Source organism: Bos javanicus, chromosome 28 (genome assembly GCF_032452875.1).
Source record: "Bos javanicus breed banteng chromosome 28, ARS-OSU_banteng_1.0, whole genome shotgun sequence".
Classification (NCBI taxonomy): Eukaryota; Metazoa; Chordata; class Mammalia; order Artiodactyla; family Bovidae; genus Bos; species Bos javanicus.
In genome coordinates, this window is record NC_083895.1 from 19,399,563 (window position 1) to 19,421,586 (window position 22,024).

At 39.7% G+C, this 22,024-nt stretch overlaps 1 protein-coding gene across 1 annotated transcript in view; it reads left to right on the top strand.

Moving 5' to 3' along the window:
- Window positions 1-22,024, top strand: part of ARID5B (AT-rich interaction domain 5B) — a 192,567-nt gene that overhangs the window by 76,141 nt on the left and 94,402 nt on the right. Inside the window, exon 4 of the mRNA XM_061405084.1 lies at window positions 16,274-16,504. Within this exon, the coding sequence (XP_061261068.1) occupies window positions 16,274-16,504 (231 nt within the window). The remainder of the gene's footprint in view (window positions 1-16,273; window positions 16,505-22,024) is intronic.

A 22,024-nucleotide genomic window follows, 5' to 3' on the forward strand; every position in this document is an offset into this window, starting at 1 on the left:
CTTCTCCTCCTGCCCCCAATCCCTCCCAGCATCAGAGTCTTTTCCAATGAGTCAACTCTTTGCATGAGGTGGCCAAAGTACTGGAGTTTCAGCTTTAGCATCAAGTAGGGGACGCCAAGGAGAAGGCAATGGCACCCCACTCCGGTACTCTTGCCTGGAAAATCCCATGGATGGAGGAGCCTGATGGGCTGCAGTCCATGGGGTCGCTAAGAGTCGGACACGACTAAGCGACTTTACTTTCACTTTTTCACTTTCATGCATTGGAGAAGGAAATGGCAACCCACTCCAGTGTTCTTGCCTGGAGAATCCCAGGGGCAGGAGAGCCTGGTGGGCTGATGTCTCTGGGGTCACACAGAGTCAGACACGACTGAAGGGACTTAGCAGCAGCAGCAGCAGGGGACGCCAAATGGTGAATAACCAGAAAACACTAGTTTGAAACATTAATTGAAATGAACATGAATTGGAAGCCTACCATGTGCTTCATTTATCTGTGACGTTAGGACACGGTAGAATGGGTAGAACTTCTACCCATTTCCTGACCTCCAAAGATCCCATGGACTAGAAAGAGGAGCCCAACATGAACAAATAAGATCAGTGTAGTGTCAGAGTAACTGTACCTTAGGAACTAAGGTGATGTTAGTGATCCAAGATAACAAGTTTCTGGAAACAATCATCCATTATCCAGAGCAGAGGTTCACAGAGACAAAGAGTAAGTATTTCAGACTGACGGGCCGTAAGGTCTCTTCTGCTACTCAAATCCCCCGCTATAGCATGAGAACAGCATATCAATGAATAGGCATGACTGTATTGCAATAAAACTTTATTTACAAAAACTGGCTTCAGGCTAGATTTGGCAGTCCATTGGAGAAGGCAATGGCACCCCACTACATTACTCCTGCCTGGAAAATCCCATGGATGGAGGAGCCTGGTAGGCTGCAGTCCATGGGGTCGCTGAGGGTCGGACACAACTGAGCGACTTCACTTTCACTTTTCACTTTCATGCATTGGAGAAGGAAATGGCAACCCACTCCAGTGTTCTTGCCTGGAGAATCCCAGGGACAGGGGAGCCTGGTGGGCTACCATCTATGGGGTCACACAGAGTTGGACAGGACCGAAGTGACTTAGCAGTAGCAGCAACTCTATCATAAACCATATCACAGAAACATCTAACAGGTGCTCAGAACAGGGATCCGTAGGACCAGTAACTCATGTATGAAACCACAGAATTATTACTGGAATTAATATATTAGTCACCAGCGATCTGTTTATTGTGTCTTTTATGAGAAAAGGGAAGTAGGTTTGGATATTAGAACTCAGGGAAAGGAAGACATTTGCAGTGGAAATGATTTTCAGTAGATGACAAGTATTATGGGAAATGTGAATAAACCAGATTCTTCCTCCTGAAGTCACATTGGCATGCTCACTACTAACCCTGTACAAAAGGAAGTAAAGCAGAGCATACCCACATCAGTGCCTTGCAATGATGTTCCCCCTCAGTGTGCTGCTGAGAGCACATTAGAAGGTGCCGGAGTTTTCATATGACTGCATTGCTGTGCGATGGAATAGCAGCTTCAGTTTCCATTAGGTTTTAGAAGTATTTCATTCTTTCAGATGTTAAACTAATTTTTGTATTGTGCACACTAGAATGAAAAAAAGATAAATATACACATTCTGAACAACCAGTGTTCTCCTGGTATTATGACAAGATGCAGAACAGACAGTCTGTGGACATGGTGCTGGGGAACTTGTAGCTTGTCAGCAGGAGAATAGATGGAACCCAGAGGAGAGGGCTCTTGCTGGGTTTTATAGTTGAAGCTTTAATGTTTTTTAACTTTGATTTGCTTTTTATCATTCACCGAAAACGAAGGGTGGCAAGTGAGGATCTCTATTAAAATAATGACACAGAGTTGCTTGCTATCTCTGGCCTTCACTGGGGTTTTGGTTATTAGAACAATGAAGTAACAGTCACAATAATGGCTTTTCTTCCTGTTTTGTTCTCTTCTCCCAGTTGGGTTTCTGATCCTTTTTTTTCTTAAGATGGTGGGATCCTAGAGTCCAGGACTGAAAGGCACTGTGGGGGTTGTGCCAAGTACCCAGAATAGGCCAGTCGTCGCAGCTGCCTTTTTAGGTCCAAGGTGTCTGACATAGCGGTCTTCAGGTTTCCTTCCTGGTGGACTCTCTAAAGCTCTGCCGTCCAATATGATAGCCACGAGCTAGCTCCATGTGGCTCCAAAGCCCCGAAATGTGACTTGTCCTAATTGAGATGCTGCAAATGTAAAATACAGATTTTTAAAACTTAGTTTGAAAAAATGATGTAAAATATCTCATTAGTAATTCTTTGCTTTGCTCATGTTGAAATACTGGTTTTGATGTATTGAGTTAGATAAACTAATTTTTAAAATGTATCCTAAAAAAACTTGAATTTACACTATGACATAAGACAAAGTGTTCTCACTATATATATATATATATATATATATATAAATATAAATTTGTTATGTTGTATAGCCTAAGTTGTTATACACCAATTATATCAATAAAACGGGGAGACAAAATATTCATTGAATTATTACTTTTAATAGTAAAAGACTAGTGCTAAAAGAGATAAAAATAGATCAAAATTAAGTTCACCTGCTTTATTACTTTTTAATGTTTAATTACATATTTGGCTCACAATGTTGCTGTTGAACAGTGCTGCTCTGAAAGAGCTTTCAAAAATCATATATATGTCTTTTCTCAATTTTGAGTAGGCATTTAACATTTTTTATCATAAATTTGAATGAATTTTTTGTTAACAGGCAAAGACAGTGTTAAACATGATATGAGATGGAATAAGATGGTGATTGACTATGATTAGAATAAATATTATATATCATTTGATAAAATCAAATATTGAAATCTATGTTTATTTAAAGTACAACAGTTCTGATATAAATCATGTAAGTTTTTATCCTTAGGTTTTTATCTAGATTATTTTTAAAAATCTGGTAGCCTTGTAGAACATTCCAGCTATATTTTAAAGGGATCAGCATCATTAACCTTTATTGCTCTGGCTTTTCTGAATTCAGAGCATCTTAATGCAGGCCAAAGTACTCTATTTCTACTGCCAAGCTTCTCCTTTAATGGAAATATATGAAAAGGGGGGAAAGATCAAAACCTATAGTTTACTGTCCTTTAATATATCAATAAAGTAGGCTTCTCCAAAACCAGTATTTTGATTGGTCTCTTCAGTGGTCATAAGACGGCATAGTAGATGGAAAAGGAGGTTGGCTGTGTTGAGCGCAGGCTCACTGTTGGGAAATGAATGGAGTAGAGGGTGAAACGTGTCTTGAACATGTGTCCCATACCTGTGTAGATTCTCCTAGAAAAGCCTTCCTGGACCCTCTGGGTCCAGGGGTTCACCAGTTTGAAGACCTCTGATTTAAGACGAGCCAGTGGTAGGAGATGGAGAAGGCAATGGCACCCCACTCCAGTACTCTTGCCTGGAAAATCCCAGGGATGGAGGAGCCTGGTGGGCTGCAGTCCATGGGGTCACTAACAGTCAGACATGACTGAGTGACTTCACTTTCACTTTTCACTTTCATGCATTGGAGAAGGAAATGGCAACCCACTCCAGTGTTCTTGCCTGGAGAATCCCAGGGACGGGGAGCCTGGTGGGCTGCCGTCTATGGAGTCTCACAGAGTCCGACACGACTGAAGTGACTTAGCAGGAGCAGCAGCAGCAGCAGCAGTAGTAGGACAAAGGCATTTTACCCTCCTCATTAAGCCACTCCAGAAGGCCTATGATGATTTATGAGGAAACAGTGCAATCCAGGTGTTTCTTGTCACCTGAGGATGTGAACTCCTAGAGGTCAGTGCAGCTGTGTGGAGATGGCTCAGCTCTTTGAGGGTGGTCCACACACCCCTCAGGGGTGAAGTTATTTCTTAAAAAGTCAAAGAATGAGATGACCGCCTAAACTCAGGCCCCATCATCTAAAGGGCAGTGGGTGCAGCACTGTTGGGAGGATAACTCTCTAGGTTCTTTCAGCCTTTTGGGAAGAGCTGCGGGTCCAGAGCTCAGAGTGAATTAATGACATATGGCAGCTCTTGTTGACAAGACATTCAGATGTTAACTGCAATGCTCTCTATAGACAGTTGGCATTTTCCAGTGGCCCTTCAAAGATCTAGGAGGGATAACAAGAAATTAGGGCATTGACTGTGCCCTCCAGGAGTTGATAGTTTAGTTACTGGTTGGAGAGACACCTCTTTTCCTTTCAAGAAGCAGTGAAGAGTGCATCCAGGAAGAAAATATAACCCTTGCCAGGTAGTCCTCCTTTTTAAAAAAACTGCATAAAATGTATGCATATTTACCACTGTAACCATTTTTAAATGTAAAATTCAGTGACACCAAGTGCATTCCTAGTGTTGGACAACCATTACCACTATCTATTTCCATCCTAAACAGAAACTCTGTACCCACTAAGCAGTAACTCCCCATCCTTGCCTCTGACCCTAGCCCCAGCCCCTGGAAACATCTATTCTACCCTCTGTCAGAATTGGCCTATTCTAGATACTTCATATAAAATAGAATCATACATTATCTTGCCTCTGTCTGGCTTATTTTACTTAGCATAATGTTTTCAAAATTCATTCATTGTTGCGTGTATCAGAACTTCATTCCTTTTTATGGCTAAATAATACTCATTGCATGCATAACCACACTGTTTTGTTTATCTGTTGTTGAACACTTGAGTTTCTACTTTTTGGCTCTCGTAATTCATGCTGCTGTTAATGTTGATGTACAGGTAACTGTTTGAGTTCTTGTTTTTAGTTCTTTGGAATATATACCTAGGAGTGGAATTACTAGGTCATAAGATCATTCAAAATGTAACTTTTTAAGGAACTTCCCGATGGTTTTTCACTGTAGCTATACCATTTTACATTTTCACCGGCAAAGTATCAGAGGTCCAGTTTTTCAACATCCTCACCAGCATTTGGAGTTTATTGTTTTTGTTTTTATTTCTATTTTAAGTAATAATAGTATTACTGGTAGGCGTGAAGTAGTATCTATGGTTTCGTTTTACATTTTGCTAGTGACTAATGATATTGAGTAATTTTTCATGTGCCGTTTGTATAACTTCTTTGGAGAAATATCTATTCAAGTCTTTTTAAATGGAGTTATTTCTCTTTTTGTTGTTTTAAGAGCTATTTGTTTTCTGTATGTTAATCCTTCGTTTACTATATGATTTGCAAACATTTTCTCCTGTTCTATGGGTTGTCTTTTCACTTTCTTGATAGTGTCCTTTGGTACACAAAAGTTTTACATTTTGAAGAAGTCCAGTTTATTTTTTGTTCTTGTTGCCTACACTTTTGGTATTATGCTTCAGAAACCATTGTGAAATCCAAGGTAATGAAGATTTCCTCCTGTGTTTTGTAGTTGTAACCCTTAAATGTGAGTCTTTGATGAATTTTGAGTTAGTTTTTGTATGTGGTGTGAGGTAAGGGTCAAATGCATTCTTTTCCTATCAGTACTTAGTTTTCACTCACACCATTTGTTGAAAAAACTGTCTTTTCCCATTGAATAGTCTTGGCACCCTGCCCAAAGGTTTGAAAGTTTATTTCTGGATTCTTTATTCTGTTGGATCACATTTGAGCCTTACGCCAGTACCACACTGCTTTGATTACTGTAGCTTTGTAGTCAGTTTTGAAATAGGACTGTGTAAGTCCTCCAGTTTTGTTCTTTCTTAAGATTAACTGCTTGAGATCTCTTGAAATTCCATATAAATTTGCCAGATGTTCCTGGGCTTCCCTGGTGGCTCAGATGGTAAAGAATCTGCCTGCAATGCAGGAGACCTGGGGTTCAGAAGATCCCCTGGAGAAGGGAATGGCTACCCACTCTAGTATTCTTGCCTGGAGAATTCCATGGACAGAGGAGCCTGGCAGGCTACAGTCTATGGGGTCGCAAAGAGTCAGATACAACTGAGCGACTAACACACTTTGCCAGATGTCCACTTCTTAAAAAAAAAAGTTGCACAGTAAAAATGCAGATAAACAAAGAAAATAAGAATCCCAGATAATGTCACAATCTAGGTGTACCCACTGTTAATGATTTTTAGGCATTACACAAGACAACATGGGATATCTCTTCACACCTTATAGGATGGCTGTCAAAAAGACAAATAATGACAAATAATAGCAAGTGCTAGAAAAGATGTGGACATATCAGAAGCCTCATACACTGCTGAAGAGAATGTAAAATGGTATAGCCACACTGGAAAACAGTCTGGCAGTTCTTTAAAAGGGCAAATGTAGAATTGCCATATAACCCATCAATTTTATCCTAGGTATACATACACAAGAGAAATGAAAACATATACCCACACAAAAACTTTTACACAAATGTTGATAGCAGCATTATCCTTAATAGCCAAAGGGTGGAAATAATCCAAATGTCTCATTACTTGATGGGATGGATAAATAAAATGTGGTATATCCATACGATGGGATATTATTAACAATAAAAGGAAACGAAATGCTGATTTGTTGTTTAGTCACTCAGTTGTATCCCACTCTTTTGCAACCCAAGGACTGTAACCCACCAGATTCCTCTGTCCATGGGATTTCCCAGGCAAAAATATTGGAGTAGGTTGCCATTTCCTTCTCCAGGGGATCTTCCCAACCCAGGAATTGAACTCACATCTGCACTGCAGGCAGATTCTTTACCTGGGAAGCCTTGAAGTAGTGATATGCTCTACAATATGTATGAACCTTGAAAGCATTATGGTAAGTGATAGGAGCTGTTATAAAGAACTACATATTGCATGAATCCATTTATATTAAATGTCCAGAATAGGCAAATTTATAGGGGTAGAAAGTAGGTTAGTAGTTGCCTAGAATTGATGAGGGGCAAAGAGATGTGGAATGAGGGGATGCAGGGGCTTTTTTGGGAAAATGAAAATGTTATAAATTTAATTATAGTGATAGATGCAAAATTAAATATACTGAGAGCTTGTACATTTTAAATGAATGAATTATTATGTGAATTCTATCTCAATAATGCTATTAAGCAAAAGACAAGAGGTTGAGCATATTATTTCATACCTTTCTTATTTTCACTGACTCTAACAGAAGCATCTTTGCAAGATCTTAAATGTTATTTGATTTTATTATGTTTAATAACCACAGAGTTTTAATGAAACTAGCCATAGTGTGTGGAGAAGGTGATGGCATCCCACTCCAGTACTCTTGCCTGGAAAATCCCATGGACGGAGGAGCCTGGTAGGCCGCAGTCCATGGAGTCGCAAAGACTTGGACACGTCTAAGTGACTTCCCTTTCACTTTTCACTTTCATGCATTGGAGAAGGAAATGGTAACCCACTCCAGTGTTCTTGCCTGGAGAATCCCAGGGACGGGGGAGCCTGGTGGGCTTCCATCTATGGAGTCACACAGAGTCAGACACGACTGAGGTGACTTAGCAGCAGCAGCCATACTGTGATGTTATTTTTCCAGATATATGTTCTGTTATAAAGTATATATAAACACACACATACACATGTGTATGTATGTATATATGTATAGAATGGGGCTTCAAAATGCTAGGCATTAGGTAATCAACATTAATCAATTTACACTTTTTGGTGTTTAGTGCTTCGTGAGTTCAGTTCGGTTCAGTTGCTCAGTCGTGTCTGACTCTTTGCAGCCGCATGGACTGCAGCATGCCAGGCTTCGTTGTCCATCACCAGCTTCCAGAGCTTATTCAAATGCATGTTCATCGAGTCAGTGTCGCCATCCAACCATCTCATCCTCTGTTGTCCCCTTCTCCTGCCTTCTGTCTTTCCCAGCATCAGGGTCTTTTCCAATGAGTCAGTTCTTCACATCAGGTGGCCAAAGTATTAGAGTTTCAGCTTCAGCATCAGTCCTTCCGATGAATCATCAGGACTGATTTCCTTTAGGATTAGTGCTGCATACACAGGCTTTTCCCCCCAGATATAAACCATGTGGGAAATGATGAGATTTAGCCTGATCAGTGTTGACTACTTGTGAAATAATCATGTTCATGAAAGTCATGACAAATAGTGATTAGTCATTTTGTTTAAGGCACAAATTCACATCTTACATGCTAAGAGCCTAATGTGCGGAAGTTAAATCATTTAGCTATTGATCTGTCTAGCATCTCACTTTAGTTAGGTTTATTCATAAGTTTGGGGGGTTCAGGAGGATCTCTCCAATGTCAAAGGCTTACAAGGCAGCTGTAGTAATGGTATTATGGTTCTTGCAATGACAGCAGACATAAACTAAATACTGAAAAATAAAAAGTTGCGTAGCTATTTTTTTTAAGACCAATTGTGCTAATGATGGTCTGGTTTCCCTCTCTTATAGCAACTTGGTCATGGTAACCAGAGGGGCTAACTGAATCTTAAAAGTAGCTTCCTGTAAACCAAGAGAGGGTTGATTTAAACTAAGTTCCAATCCAATACAATAGCCTTACTTGGGTCACTAGTAAATAAATAAATGCATAAATTAATCTCTGAGAAAACTTTTGGCACAATTTTAGAGTAGGAGAAATTTTGTCCAAGCTCTGGGTCCTATGTGGTCTCCTGGGCTCTTTATATTCTCTTGTTCAGACACTGAAACTCACTAAGAATGAATAGTTGACTTGTAGATAAACAGTTAACCCTGTGAACGGGAGGCAGGTCAAGGCAGGTCAGGTCCCTTAGAATTACACCCCAGATGTGGTCACCACTTTTACCTACGGGTCTGTCTAGGCATGTGATCTCACCAGTAGATACACCTGCTGCATAATCCCTGTCTTGTGTGACCTTTAAATGTCTGAGATGAACCATGTGGGTATCACATGCATAATTCTCAAGAAGAAATCTAATGTGGCTTTTAAATGTGGCTTAGAATTCAGTGACTGCTTGGTGGATGCTTGGTGGTGGAGGCTGGCTTTGCCTCCCAGTGGGTTCATTTGTTCCTCGAAATGATGGCGTGCTTGGTTTTAGTTTAGCTTTCTGTTGTTTTCTTTTTTGGGTGATGAAGTAGTCGTAGGGCAAAAGCTGATATTAACATATTAACACATATTTTTATATTTGTGTGGCCGTCCATTTGAAGTGGTTTGCTTTTGGAAACAGCTGGTTAAAACCCTGGGTTTTTACATTTGAAATATTCTTTGTTCTGTTTGTAACCCTGAACTGGCATATTTTCCCACATTTTATAAGTTCTAAAGTGATGTTTTTGTTGCCTGTCCTGGGAAGATCTGTCTTTCCATTTATCAAAACAAATGGCAAGCTGGGGACCATTTAAAATAGTTTTTTTTTTTTTTTTTTAGTTAATAAAGCCAATCTTCTTGTTCTGTTATGTTAAAAGGACATTATCTTTTTATTGTCAGTTCTGTTTGGCTAGGTCTGTTTTCTGTCTTAGCGATCTGAGGGCTGCCCCACTTGCTTGCTGTGTAGAGAATTACAAAACCATTAAGGGTGGGGCAGCACCAGCTGACTTACAGTACAAACCATTTCTCAAAATAACCACAACAGTGCAATACTGATGTGCAATTTACGTCACAGTCTGTTTTTATGAAATAGTTTGTGGCATTTTCATTTCTATTCCGGATGGAATCTTGTTCTCTCTCCCTTTTAATCAGGCATTTAATTTATTTTTATCATTAATATTTTCCACTCCTTGTCTTGGCATGCCTCCAATTTAACAGCTTTGATGAGGGAAAAAAAAGAAAAAGCCTGATCTTTCCCCACCCCAACTCTTCAACATCAGTTTAACTGTAACTGCATTTTCCCCTTTGATGTGCAGTAAGTTTGGGTACTAAGTTGACTGCCTTATGAGAGATGTAGGGACACATTACACATTTATACAGGTTGTAATCAGAAATTGATAAAGTTGACATACAGCTTTGAATTTTAAACACTTTCAACCAATTCAGGCTATTTAGTCATAGGCACTGCTGCATTTTCCCTTTACAAATGTCTTTCTGTATAATGTCCTGTAATTAGAACAGGAAATCATTGAGTAACTGTAAGATGAATAAGAGCACTTAGACTGAAAGGAAAATTACCTTCCGAGAAATTATATGCCTTTTTTTTTTTTTTTTTTTTTTGCTGCATGTTACAATGTTGGTAATGATAGTAACAGCTGTAGCTACTCTTATCTGTAGAATTTTCATGCTTAGATTTTCTGGAATAAAAAAAATTTTCATTTTCAGTAATAATCAAAAATGAATGGATGGAAAATAGGAAATGCCTAATTATGACAAATATTCAGTGTCACAACAGAGCAGCAATTAAGTGGAAACTTCAATATAATTGTCAATAGCAGTAAGAATTGGAACAGTGCCAGGTATATAAAGTTGATGCTTTGCCGTTGGTTGTTGCTAGGAGCACAGTGAAAAGTATAAAGCTTTGAGAAAGGAATGCCTAATGTAATAAAGTAACAGAAAGAAACATAAATCTTTGTAAGAGCCTCTCATATTGACATTTATTTTACTTAAATTGTCTGAAAACTAGACATCAAGTTTTATAACATGAGCAAATTCATATTTGCTTGGGGAACAAAAAAAAAGAACACTGTATATTATCCTTGAAGGACTAGGGACATTGTGTCTCAAACATAACCTTCATACATATTTGGAATCTTTTAAGTGAAAATCTTTAAATGTTTGTTTCTATTGGCATCCAAATGCATTTGCCCTAATACGATTAAGAGAACTAAAGGGCAAAATACTTGGCAGATTTTTCACTTGAGGTAATTAGGTGCAGGAAGGAACATGCATACTTTTTCCACCAGGCTCTATAAAATCCTGGTGCGAGGGTTTTTTAAGCTTTTTTTTTTTTTTAAGCTTACTGTGATGTTAGAAGTAGATTATAGTGGTTTTCAGTAAGCATACCAGTGTGATGTTTCCGAAACAAGCCTTCTCTCCTCCCCCTAAAATGAAAAAGAAAGTTACATTTCTAAATTGTTGTGTAAGAGATAAAAGCAAATTTCTCCTCCGGAATTTATGTTTTCAGCCTTCTGTGCATTTGGCCACCATTATCTATTTTAAAAAATAGCATTATGGATATTTGAAAGTCAATGCTCCATTAATTCATTGTGTTTGCTATTTCATGCATCTCTCTTTTTACAAAGACGACTTGAGCAACACGCTATTCAGAATGAATGCGGGCTCTTACCCTCTCCCCCCACCCTCTTCCCACCCCCAGCCCAATGCTGAGGATTAAAGCAATGGTATACAGTTACTGTTTGAAAAGCTTGGGTGGAGTCTCACGTTATAATTATAGTTTCTCAGTGGAATTCTGTTTTGGACTTTGAAAATATATAAATAAGTGAAAAATTGACATTGAGGGAGGTTAACAAAACGTGTAATTATGATATAAGTGCAGGATTAGAGTAATTTTTGTTGAGCATTACAAGCAGTGTACTTTTAGGTATTAACTTTTAATAGGCAAAGTTCTTTTCATTGAAGTTGAAATGAGGTTGAGTCATTTGGGGACTCATTCCCTTTGAATATTTCATTTTAAAATAGGCATACTCATAAGCATACTCACTCACTTTTTTTTTTTTGGTGGAGGGGGTACTTGAGGAATGGGATGACATTTTAATAGAATATCATAATTATGGTTTGAAATTTCAGTCTTTGGTACCATTAATTTATTGCTGGTTATTTTCTGTTGACAGAAATCAAATAATGTATATATAACCCAACCAACTGCAGCCAACTAGTGTGTGTTAGAGAAGGATTCCTTAGGGTAATACTTTGATTTCTTTCCCTCTGTGGGTGTGGCTGAAAGATAATCTTTGTTCCAGGAACACTTTGTTTGTCTTTTGCTAAACAAATGTGCAATTTATCCACTCTTTATTCATTCTTAGATTTATCTGCTAGACCTATTATGAATTGGAAAGGGGGAATGCCCTACACAGCCTTATTGTCAGCCTGATTGTCAATTTCATGCGTAACTTTGTATAGGAGTGTTTGTTTATGTGGGTATGAAATGCATAGGACATAGGAAGTAACTGAGGAATTTAAAGAAGAATTCTTGAAAGGATTGTTTGGCTTTATTTGTTTCTTAGTGTACTAGGGCAAAATAAAATATGACAGCTGTTGAACAATTTACTTTTTTGTAGCTGTGTCAGGAAGAAGTTAATTTAATGCGAAGGCTTAGGAGGCAGTTATAGGATCATAGAATTTTGGACTTGGAAAGCACTTCCGAACCCATAGTTTTATATTCACCTTTCATAGTAAAGTGACCACACTTTGCCTTGGAAAAAAAAGTTTCTTCAGTTCATGAAACCTCTGCCTAAACCACAAAGAAGAGACTCAGCGTATCTTCACTCAATGAAACTTTGACCTAGATGAATTGTTGGTTCTTCCAGATCTCACCTTTACACTGGATCTTATCTTGACTCTCACCTAGAATGCTTGTTCACCTCTGCACAGGAGTCCTCAGGGTCTCATGGGCTTCCTCTGCTTTTTGTAAATATTAAAGGCAGCTCCTCTGGGAACATCGCATTGTAAGCTTGGAAATTTGCCCCTGTCCAAACAATGCTGAAATTCTGCTCCAAATAGATGGTTCTGTTCATATACAACAAAATTATAATGAATTTTTTTTTTTTTTTAATCAGTAACCACTACCACATAAGGCCAGGTCCCAGCTGTGCTAACCTCTCAGCCAGGGGTAGGGATTCTAGGCTTGCACAACCTAAGAGTTGGCTTGATTTCCTATCACATAGGTAGAAAGTAAAAAGTTGATAAACATGAAGGTGTGTCAATATTGTTAAATTGTTACAATGGGAATTGAGGTATTCCACAATAACACTAACTTAACCGGAGTAGAAGAATTCTAACTTAGAACAGGCTGAATTCCACAGTTGTGGATGAAACAGACGTCTCCTATGTCATTTGATCAAAGACCACCATCCTCACTCCTAATGTTGTAAATTAGTTAAATCCCTTCAACAACAACAATATGTCAAAGGAAAGACAATTTACTTCAGCCACACCCATATAGGAAAAGAAATCAAGATATTACCCTAAGGATAATGTTATTTTTATTGACATTTTGTCATAATGAAAAGCTCATCAAGCTTGAAGTTAAAAAGTTGAGTTATAATCTCATCTCTATCACTTTCTAGTTCCTGGAGCTCCTAGAGTAGTCACTTGAGAGTCTGAGTCTGGACTTTCCCATCCTAAGGGAATATTAACAAGGTGGCATGGTACTAATAGCGTTGTTGTGAGAAACAGCAACAAAGATATGTTGTGTGAAAGGCCTTTGTAAATTTTAATGTTTTATTGTTAGCACCAGCCATCGCAGTAATATTTTTGCTCTGCTTTCTAAGCAGGAAAGCAGTTCCTCGTATTTTTGTGTAAGAATGCTTTTTTACATTCACTGTCTTCTGTGATACCTGATGTTAGTAAAGTATAAAAATGTTAGTACAGTGGCAAAGAGAGGGGAATTTGGTCCCATATTGTTTCAGGAACAGTGGGGTTTTGGACAGAAACGTAACCTGAAAATAGGAAAATATGTATGTGTGTGTGGAGAGAAAGATCAAAACCCAACTGAGTAAATCATTGTAAGTCTATGCAAAAAAGCTGAACTCAGGTGGTGTTTTCACATTTTAGTGTACATGAACTATCTGGGAACTTGTCAGAGATATAATAAATTCCTGGGCCACTGCCTTAGAGATTCTGAATCAGAGGTTCTTAAGGTTCTCTGCCTTCCTGCATTCTCCTGTGTGATTCTGATATGGGCAGTCCCAGAACATTCTTAGAGATGCTGTCTCCAGAATGAATGGACATCGTTCATAGCATGTATTTCCATGACTTGGGATCAGAGGAAATTTGCTTTTTTTTTCTTCCAATGGAAAGAAAAGGACTCAAGGTTTGTTTAGTGTTTTATAGACTGTGTGAAGAAATAGAGACAAATGTTTCAAGGATGAGGGAATTAAAAAAAAAAAAAAAAGTCATTTCTAAGCACAGAGTATAGCCAGGGACTGATTTCATCCAGAAGAGATAATTAAGAACCTAGAGATGGCATCCTCATGGAGAATGAAGGAAGGAAGTGAAGTGGTCCCAAGAGTCCAGGTGACATCTTCTGCTATAAAACCGACTCTGAAACATGCATTTTTCCCCCATTGTTCAACCTTAGAAGTATGACTTTCTCCATTTCAAGAACGTGTAAAGACACTAGTACAGCGCTGCCCCCCACCACCACACACACACACCACTCCCATCGCAGAAGTGAGACCAACAGGCACTGTTATGGTATTTACTGTGTACCAGAGATGGTGTTAGGGGCTGAGCATGCTGAAATAAATCCTGGGGGTTCCTGGTTATACTCCCTGACGGTCATCTTGGATGATCTTGGACAAATCTTGGTCATCTTGGACAAATAGAGTGCAATAATGTAATTGACACATTAGAGGCTGCTTCTTCAAATAGTACTCAGACACTCTGGAATTCTGATGATGTTTTTGTAAATATTTTCACTAACACTTTTTTTCACTTTATAGAAAGCACACATTTGAGCCAGTGTCTTGGGCTACTGTAGAAATCTCAAGTGGGCATGCCTTGGGACATGTATCAGCATCTTCAAATTATTTTTCATTGGGGACTTGGCTTCAGTGTAAACGTATTTCCATTTAATTAAGTGTGCCAGCTGATGAAGTGGCTACCCACAAACCAGACAGGAGTCTAAGCAACATAAACTGTTAAAAGATGTCATCTTGAAAGCAGCTAAACATCTCCATTCTGGAAGAAGCCTCCAGCCTGAGGAACTAAGTGAACATAATTAGAAATACATCTGGGTATTGGCCTCCTATCTGAAAGGGTCACATGCACACCTTCCATTGGTACTGGTTATGCTCCATCATTATGTTCTGTCCTTCCTCATTCGTCTCCCACTGGTTGCCAGATGGCCATGATAATGTTGGTATCCTGAACAACTGTTTTGTGCAATTCCCTGCAGCATGGTAAAGGCTCGAAATATTGAGTGTTTTCCCTTTGGATAAGCAAGTGACATATCTTGGAATTGCTTGCACACGCCCTGATGGTGTGGTTACAGAGAGTGATGGCAAACTGTGTCATGGAGCCCCAATTCAGCTTGACATTGTGCAGGTGGCAGGATACCAAAGGGGAGGAGGAGGTTGCCATTTCTCAAGCTTAAGATGAAAGAAGGATTAATCCATGCAGAATGTAGTTTTTGTAAATATGGTGGCATGCAAATAAGCATTAAGATTGTTATAAGAGGGAGCTTCATTAAAGTTGCTGAAATGTTCTCCTGAGTTAAGTTGGTTCTGATGGAGCTCTCACAAGGATGCTTGGGGAGTCCTCTCTGTGTGGTTCTCTGAATTGTGCCAAGTTACCAGATGGATTTGAGGAACATTAGAAGATAGGGGGTATGGGTCCGGGGGAGGGTGGAGAAGGTGGATGTATCAATCACACTGAGATAGATCACACTGCAAAACAACCTCTAAATCATACTCCATTTGAAACAACAAGTGTTTATGTTGTACATCCATTTAGGACCAACCAGGTGCTTTATTCCATGTTATCCTCACTCAAGACCAAAACTGGCTGAGTAGCCACTATCTGAACCATTACAGATGTCCAGAACAAAGGGAGGGAGACAGTATGGTTAGTTGCACTCTGGCTCTTAAAGGTGCCACCCACTTCTGCCATATTTCACTGGCCATAACCAGTCACATGGCCACTTGTCTTCAATGGGTGGTCTTTCCACAGGACCATAAAGGGAGCAAGATATATTCATTGAACAGCACTAACAACCAGCAGAGCAGGTGATGATGTTCTGGAGACCCATGGATATCTCTCTTGGGCCAGATGGCCTTTAGACAGGCTTCAAGCACTGAAAGATTATATAATCCAAAATAAAAGCAACACGAAACTGTGGAAAGAAATACAAAGAAGCTCAATAAAATTCTGAATTTTCCTGTGGATAAAATAATGATATTAATTATAAATAAAATATATTTATGCACATCAGATTCTTTCAAAACAGTTTTCTGGTTCTGCTGCTTGCCAGGGACCTAAACATTCTTCAGTCTGTCTATGGGGTTATGGATCCAACTCTTTCTTTCTTTATTGGTACCTGAGGCTTTTTCATGGAGCTGCATGAGTAATGGGACTGAGACTAAAGATGAACCAATACAAGAATGTTGCTGAAGACTATATTTTTAATACAAAACCAGAGGTGAGCATTGAAATGAGGCCATGGCTGCCACAGTTCTTTGTTGGAGGGAAGAAAGTAACGGAAGTGTTTTCTCGATTGTCTAGGGGAGGACGAGGAAGAAACGAACGTGATCGTTCTCAGCTACCCCCAGTACTGCCGCTACCGCTCCATGCTGAAGCGCATCCAGGACAAGCCGTCTTCCATTCTCACGGACCAGTTTGCGTTAGCCCTGGGGGGCATCGCAGTGGTCAGCAAGAACCCTCAGATCCTGTACTGTCGGGACACCTTCGACCACCCGACTCTCATAGAAAATGAGAGCATATGCGATGAATTTGGTGAGTCTTTTCATGATAATTATTTTTTTATCCTACATGAAACTTGTGCGTGTGTGGCTGGTTGTTTTCAGTTCTTGTTAGGAGCAGTGGTGGGGAACGGGGCTGACTTTCACAAGCCTGGTGTGCCGCCCCCACCCCCGTCTTCCCCCAGTGATTGCCGCAATAAGACGTCACTGCCTCCTTGGCAGCCTCTGTTTCCCAGGGCACAGGATTATTATTTAGAATTTGTTGTTCAAGACAGAGTCTGAAATTGCTTGGTCGACCTTGAAATTGGACTTTATAGGATAGGAAGCTTTTATGCTAGTTGTTTCTTAAAAGGCTTTGGCTCTTCAGATACTGATTGTATTAAATTTAACTGATCACTCCCTTTTCCATGGTATGCACGCGTGCTAAGTCATTTCAGTCATGTCCAACTGTTTGTGACCCTATGGACCATAGTCCTCCAGGTTCCTCTGTCCATGGGATTCTCCAGGCAAGAATAATGGAGTGGGTTGCCATGCCTTCCTCCAGGAGATCTTTGTGACCCAGGGATCAAACCTGCATCTCTTATGTCTCCTGCATTGGCAGATGGGTTCTTTGTTACTAGTGCCACCATAAAGAACTATAAAAATACACTAGTGTAAAAAGAATACACCATTTTAACCACGTCATTACTATAAGGTAGATAGATAGATATGTAATAGGTCCCTATGCCCCTGAATTTTGAATTCCTATGAGCTGTGTATGTAAAAATCACATCAGTTTCAAAGACTTGGTATGAATAAAAGATTGTAAACTAAATTTAAAAAAATTAAAAGTTAACGGGTTAAATTTAGCTGCTGCTACTGCTGCTAAGTCGCTTCAGTTGTGTCCGACTGTGCGACACCATAGATGGCAGCCACCAGGCTCCCCCGTCCCTGGGATTCTGCAGGCAAGAACACTGGAGTGGGTTGCCATTTCCTTCTCCACGTGAAAGTGAAAAGTGAAAGTGAAGTCACTGAGTTGTGTCCTACTCTTAGCGACCCCATGGACTGCAGCCTACCAGGCTCCTCTGTCCATGGGATTTTCCAGGCAAGAGTACTAGAGTGGGTTGCCATTGCCTTCTCCAATTTAGCTGATGGAATTAAACTATTTAGGTCTTAGGTGCTGCTGCTGCTGCTAAGTCACTTTAGTCGTGTCTGACTCTGTGCAACCCCATAGACAGCAGCCTACCAGGCTCCCCCGTCCCTGAGATTCTCCAGGCAAGAGTACTAGAGTGGGTGGCCATTTCCTTCTCCAATTAAGCTGATAGAATTAAACTATTTAGGTCTTAGTTAAGAGGCTGAAAACATCAAGAAAACAATTGCCTTGGTTTTAATTCATTTCACTATTCCATAATACTGTATTTAGTTCCCTTCTTTAAGATCATATGCTGTCCTATCTGTTTAAATTTCTTGGATGTGTTCAAAATATCTGGAGAGTAAGAAATTACCAAATTTGTAGGTTTTGCTTGACTCTTCATCTATTTTCTTACATGTATAAGTAGTATCGGAGAAGGAAATGGCAACCCACTCCAGTATTCTTGCCTGAAGAATCCCATGGACAGAGGAGCCTGGTGGGCTATAATCCATGGGGTTGCAAAGAGTCGGACGCAACAAAGAGTGACTAAACAATGACGATTATATCTTTATACACTATACCCATCAAAGATGGATATGTGTACATGTATCTGTGTCTGCATCTCTGTTTAGCTGACTGGTCATGAGTTCTCTGTAGACAGAAGGAAAGGAGGAGAAGATAGCACATCCTCAGTTGAGGAGACCTTGCATGATGCCGTGAAAGATTTGAGACAAGATAAAATCACATCTCTCAAATCTTCACTTTCTCAAATCTTCCTTGAAGATATTGGATCGTATCAGAGGTTCTCGATAGGCTGGGCAGGGATATCAGAATATTCTGGGGGTGCATCATCATAGTACACATGTCACCTGGAAGTTCCTATACTTACCGAGGCAAGAACACCCCCCACCTCACCCTGTCCCTTCCCTGGGAATCACCACCATAGAGCAAGCAGGGTGATAACTGAGCCACACTGACTCCTTCATTGGGACCTGGGTGCAGAAGGGGTGGAGACCTGCGGCCTAGAGAGCACGAGAGCCCTTTGAGCAGGAGCATTCCTTGATTCTGTTGGGTAATGTTTTTCCAGGGACGCCTTGTTTTGCGAATTATGCAGATTCAGATTATTCTTCTCAGTCGTCACAGGCCTTGCCGTGGACTGGGGACTCCACGGTGACCTCTCTAGGCTGGTTATTTGTGACACCAGCAGCCCTGGAGCAGGGGCAGGTGGGATGTTGTAAGTAGGAGTGGTGGGCAGAGGAGGGTGAGGGTGACCAGATGGCTTATCTGGATCCAAGAAGGAGAGAAAGAAAGAGCAGAAGGGGACCTAAGTTTATTAGACATGACTTTTTTGGGGTTACAAACTGTCTTGTTCAGATGCCTTCTACAACTCTGGCTTATCAATCTGTAAGAGAGTAATAGTGATTATGCAAGTTATTTTTTCCTTTTTCCAGGAAGATTTCCTTGTCATTCATAATATTGAAATAACCTTTTTTATTCAAGTAGTTGGATGTATCCAATACATTTAAAAAAAATACTCTTTTCAGTTCAGCATTTATAAATCTTCCCTTTTCAATACTTTTTTGAGTTTTTCCTTTTCTAGCCCCTACTCCCAAACCCTCCGTCCTGCTTGCTGCTCAAGAGGTCTCTAAATTCTTGACGCAAAATAGAACTGAAAGAATGCTTTCCCTAATTTAAGTGTATTCAGAATTAGAGTTTCACAATGTAATATAATGAAAAAATGTTTTAACCTTTTTGGCTAAATTAAGAGTTATTAGTCATTGAGTTTCAAAGCTGTTGCATCTAGAATTGGTAATAGAAGTTCCAATTTAACAGTGATCACAATGGTTGTTAAGAGTTACTAAATTAGTTTTAAATGTTCTCACAAACACAAGCATCTGACTTTTAAATGTTTTCCTGAACTTTCTTCTGGTAATGCTGCTTTTTCTTCCCCAGTCTCTTAAAGTGGAAGCTTTCTTTTGGAATAAAGGTACCTTTGTTAAAGAGCTTCTCAATGACTAGTCTAAAAATTAGAATATTAGTATTTTTGTAGTTTGTACTTCAAATATTTGGTACTTCTTATAGGATTTCATTTTAGTTTTAGTAAGAGAACAAAAAAAAAAACCCAAAAAACTTATTCTGACCTGATTTCAAAAACCTTCACCAACATCCCTCCTTCACTTTCCACTTCTGGTCATACATCTTTATTTCCAGAGAAATTCCTTTAAACCTCCAACCGGTGCTATTTGAAATCAGCATGGGTTAAAGGGTTTGTTAAAACGTGGGGTTGGGTTTCTCCAACCAACTAACAGTTGGTGGAAGAACATAAATTTAATTAGTGACTGGCATTAAACAAATGTTCCTAATATTAAACACTGCCAGATGACTGAAACACTTCTGTCAGATTACCGCGAGTGCCAGGGGGCCCACAGATGAATTTTCTACACAGTATATATTCTGTACCACACGTTTGGTGACTTCAGTAATTGGTCACATGTAATTTAGGTAACAGTATGCCTAGGCTGTAAAAATCAAATTTTATTGGCCATATCACCAGGTGGATGAATGGTGGAGCTGATGGCAAAGAGTTTATAGCATTTAGCAGCTACACCTTTGACACATGAAATTCATAAATTGCCATAAAATACCTCCAAGGCCCTTCTCAAAAGGACAGTGTCTGCTTTCCTATGATTAAATAATGTTTATTTTATTAACTAATATATTTTTTGCTCTCTGCTATTAAATGGGGTTACAGAGTGGGGGTGAGAGAGGGGTTTCAAAAGATAAGTAAAAGGCAGTCCTCACTCATTTTGAGGATTTAAAACCTAATTGGGGAAGACAGGATTAACACAACTGAAAAGTTAACTAATGTTAGAGGAAAGTCAGGGATGAAGTATTGGATGAATGCTGCAGAAAGCGAGTGCAGGAGGCATTTCGCAGTGAGCGGGGGGTGTGGAGGAGGTGGCCTGGCTGGAGAAGATAGTCATCGTGGTGAGGGGTCGGGAAAAACCTCGTGGAAAAAGCAGGGCTGGATCTGGTTTCTAAAAATAGAGATTAGTTGGGGAGGAATAACTTGGGAGATTGGGATGGGCATATGCACTGATAACTTATAAGAACCTGCTGTGTAGCCCAGGAAACTCTCCTCAATACTCTGTACTGACTTATGTAGGAAAAGTCTTTTTTAAAAAAGAGTGGATATATGTATACGTAAAAGTGATCCACTGTGCTGTGTGCCTGAAACTAACGCAAGGTTGTAAATCAACTCTACTCCAATGAAAACTTTTAAAAAATACGAATAGGGAGAAAGGGTATTAGAAAAGTTTTGGCAATGCCTAGATCATGTAAAATTCACATTCCAATACCATTAGGAATGGCCGTCTTCACCCTAGGTCGGCTGTTGGTCTCTCTTAGATGTGTTTGCCCACAGTCATCACTTTCCCGAGTCTGTGCCCTCCAGGTGGTTTTTATAAGTGGCCCGGTGACCTCTCTGCCAGTGGGACATGAATGTGAGTCAGAGGACCTGGGCTGGGACAAACCCCGTCCGTGGCTTTGCAAGGGAACTGGGCTTGCTTTCTTGAGCAGAGTTGCCCCCGCATTGCTTCTGGGAGCCTCCCCGCGTATTCACATTCCCCAGGTCCATCTCCGAAAATGGACTTTGCTCATGTGACAGCCTTGCCCAACTGGCTAGACACCTCTCCTCCCCTTCCACCGTCTCTATTGTTTTAATGTCGTCCACTGAATAACAAATTTAATTGAACAATAAAAGTAAGGCTTTTAAATCTACAATGAGTCCCTGTAAATAAATTCTCTGTGGAATTTTATGAAGCTGTTTAATGAAAAGTTTGATTAGAAACTATTAAAGAAAAATAGAATAGATGAAATTTTCATCATTTAGTCCCACGTTACAGGTGTCATTTTGATTTTTATTTACATTGAGATATTCAGAATAGAGTAAATATATCCTGGTTTTAATTAACTATTCTCCTTACTTGGGAAAGGTTATTTTAGGCTTGAAGGGTTTTGATAGCATACCATCTGCTTTCTTCACTGTATTTTATTCAAGTCCCTTCTTTGCTCACAGTGCAGCACAGTGTCTAAACCTATGACATAAGCATAAATTGAATCATATTAATGGCAGGTGATAGAAAAGCTTCAGCCTAGACATCCTGCCTGCATTCTTCCATCTTGTCAGTTACAATGCTCTTAAAGGCAATATGCTGTTTTCTTAGCAAAAGAGAATTGGCTATTTTTAAAGCTAAAGCAATGGACTCCACATGAAAGCATTAAGAAAACTGGTTGTATTGCACATGCGATGAGGAAATGAGCTTATAATAACGATGAGGGGAAAGTGACATTACGAATGGCATTTTTTTCCCATCAAAATCTCTAAAATTCCTGGCCCCACTGTCCTGTTAGAATCTAATAGCATAGTGCATTCTCTGACAG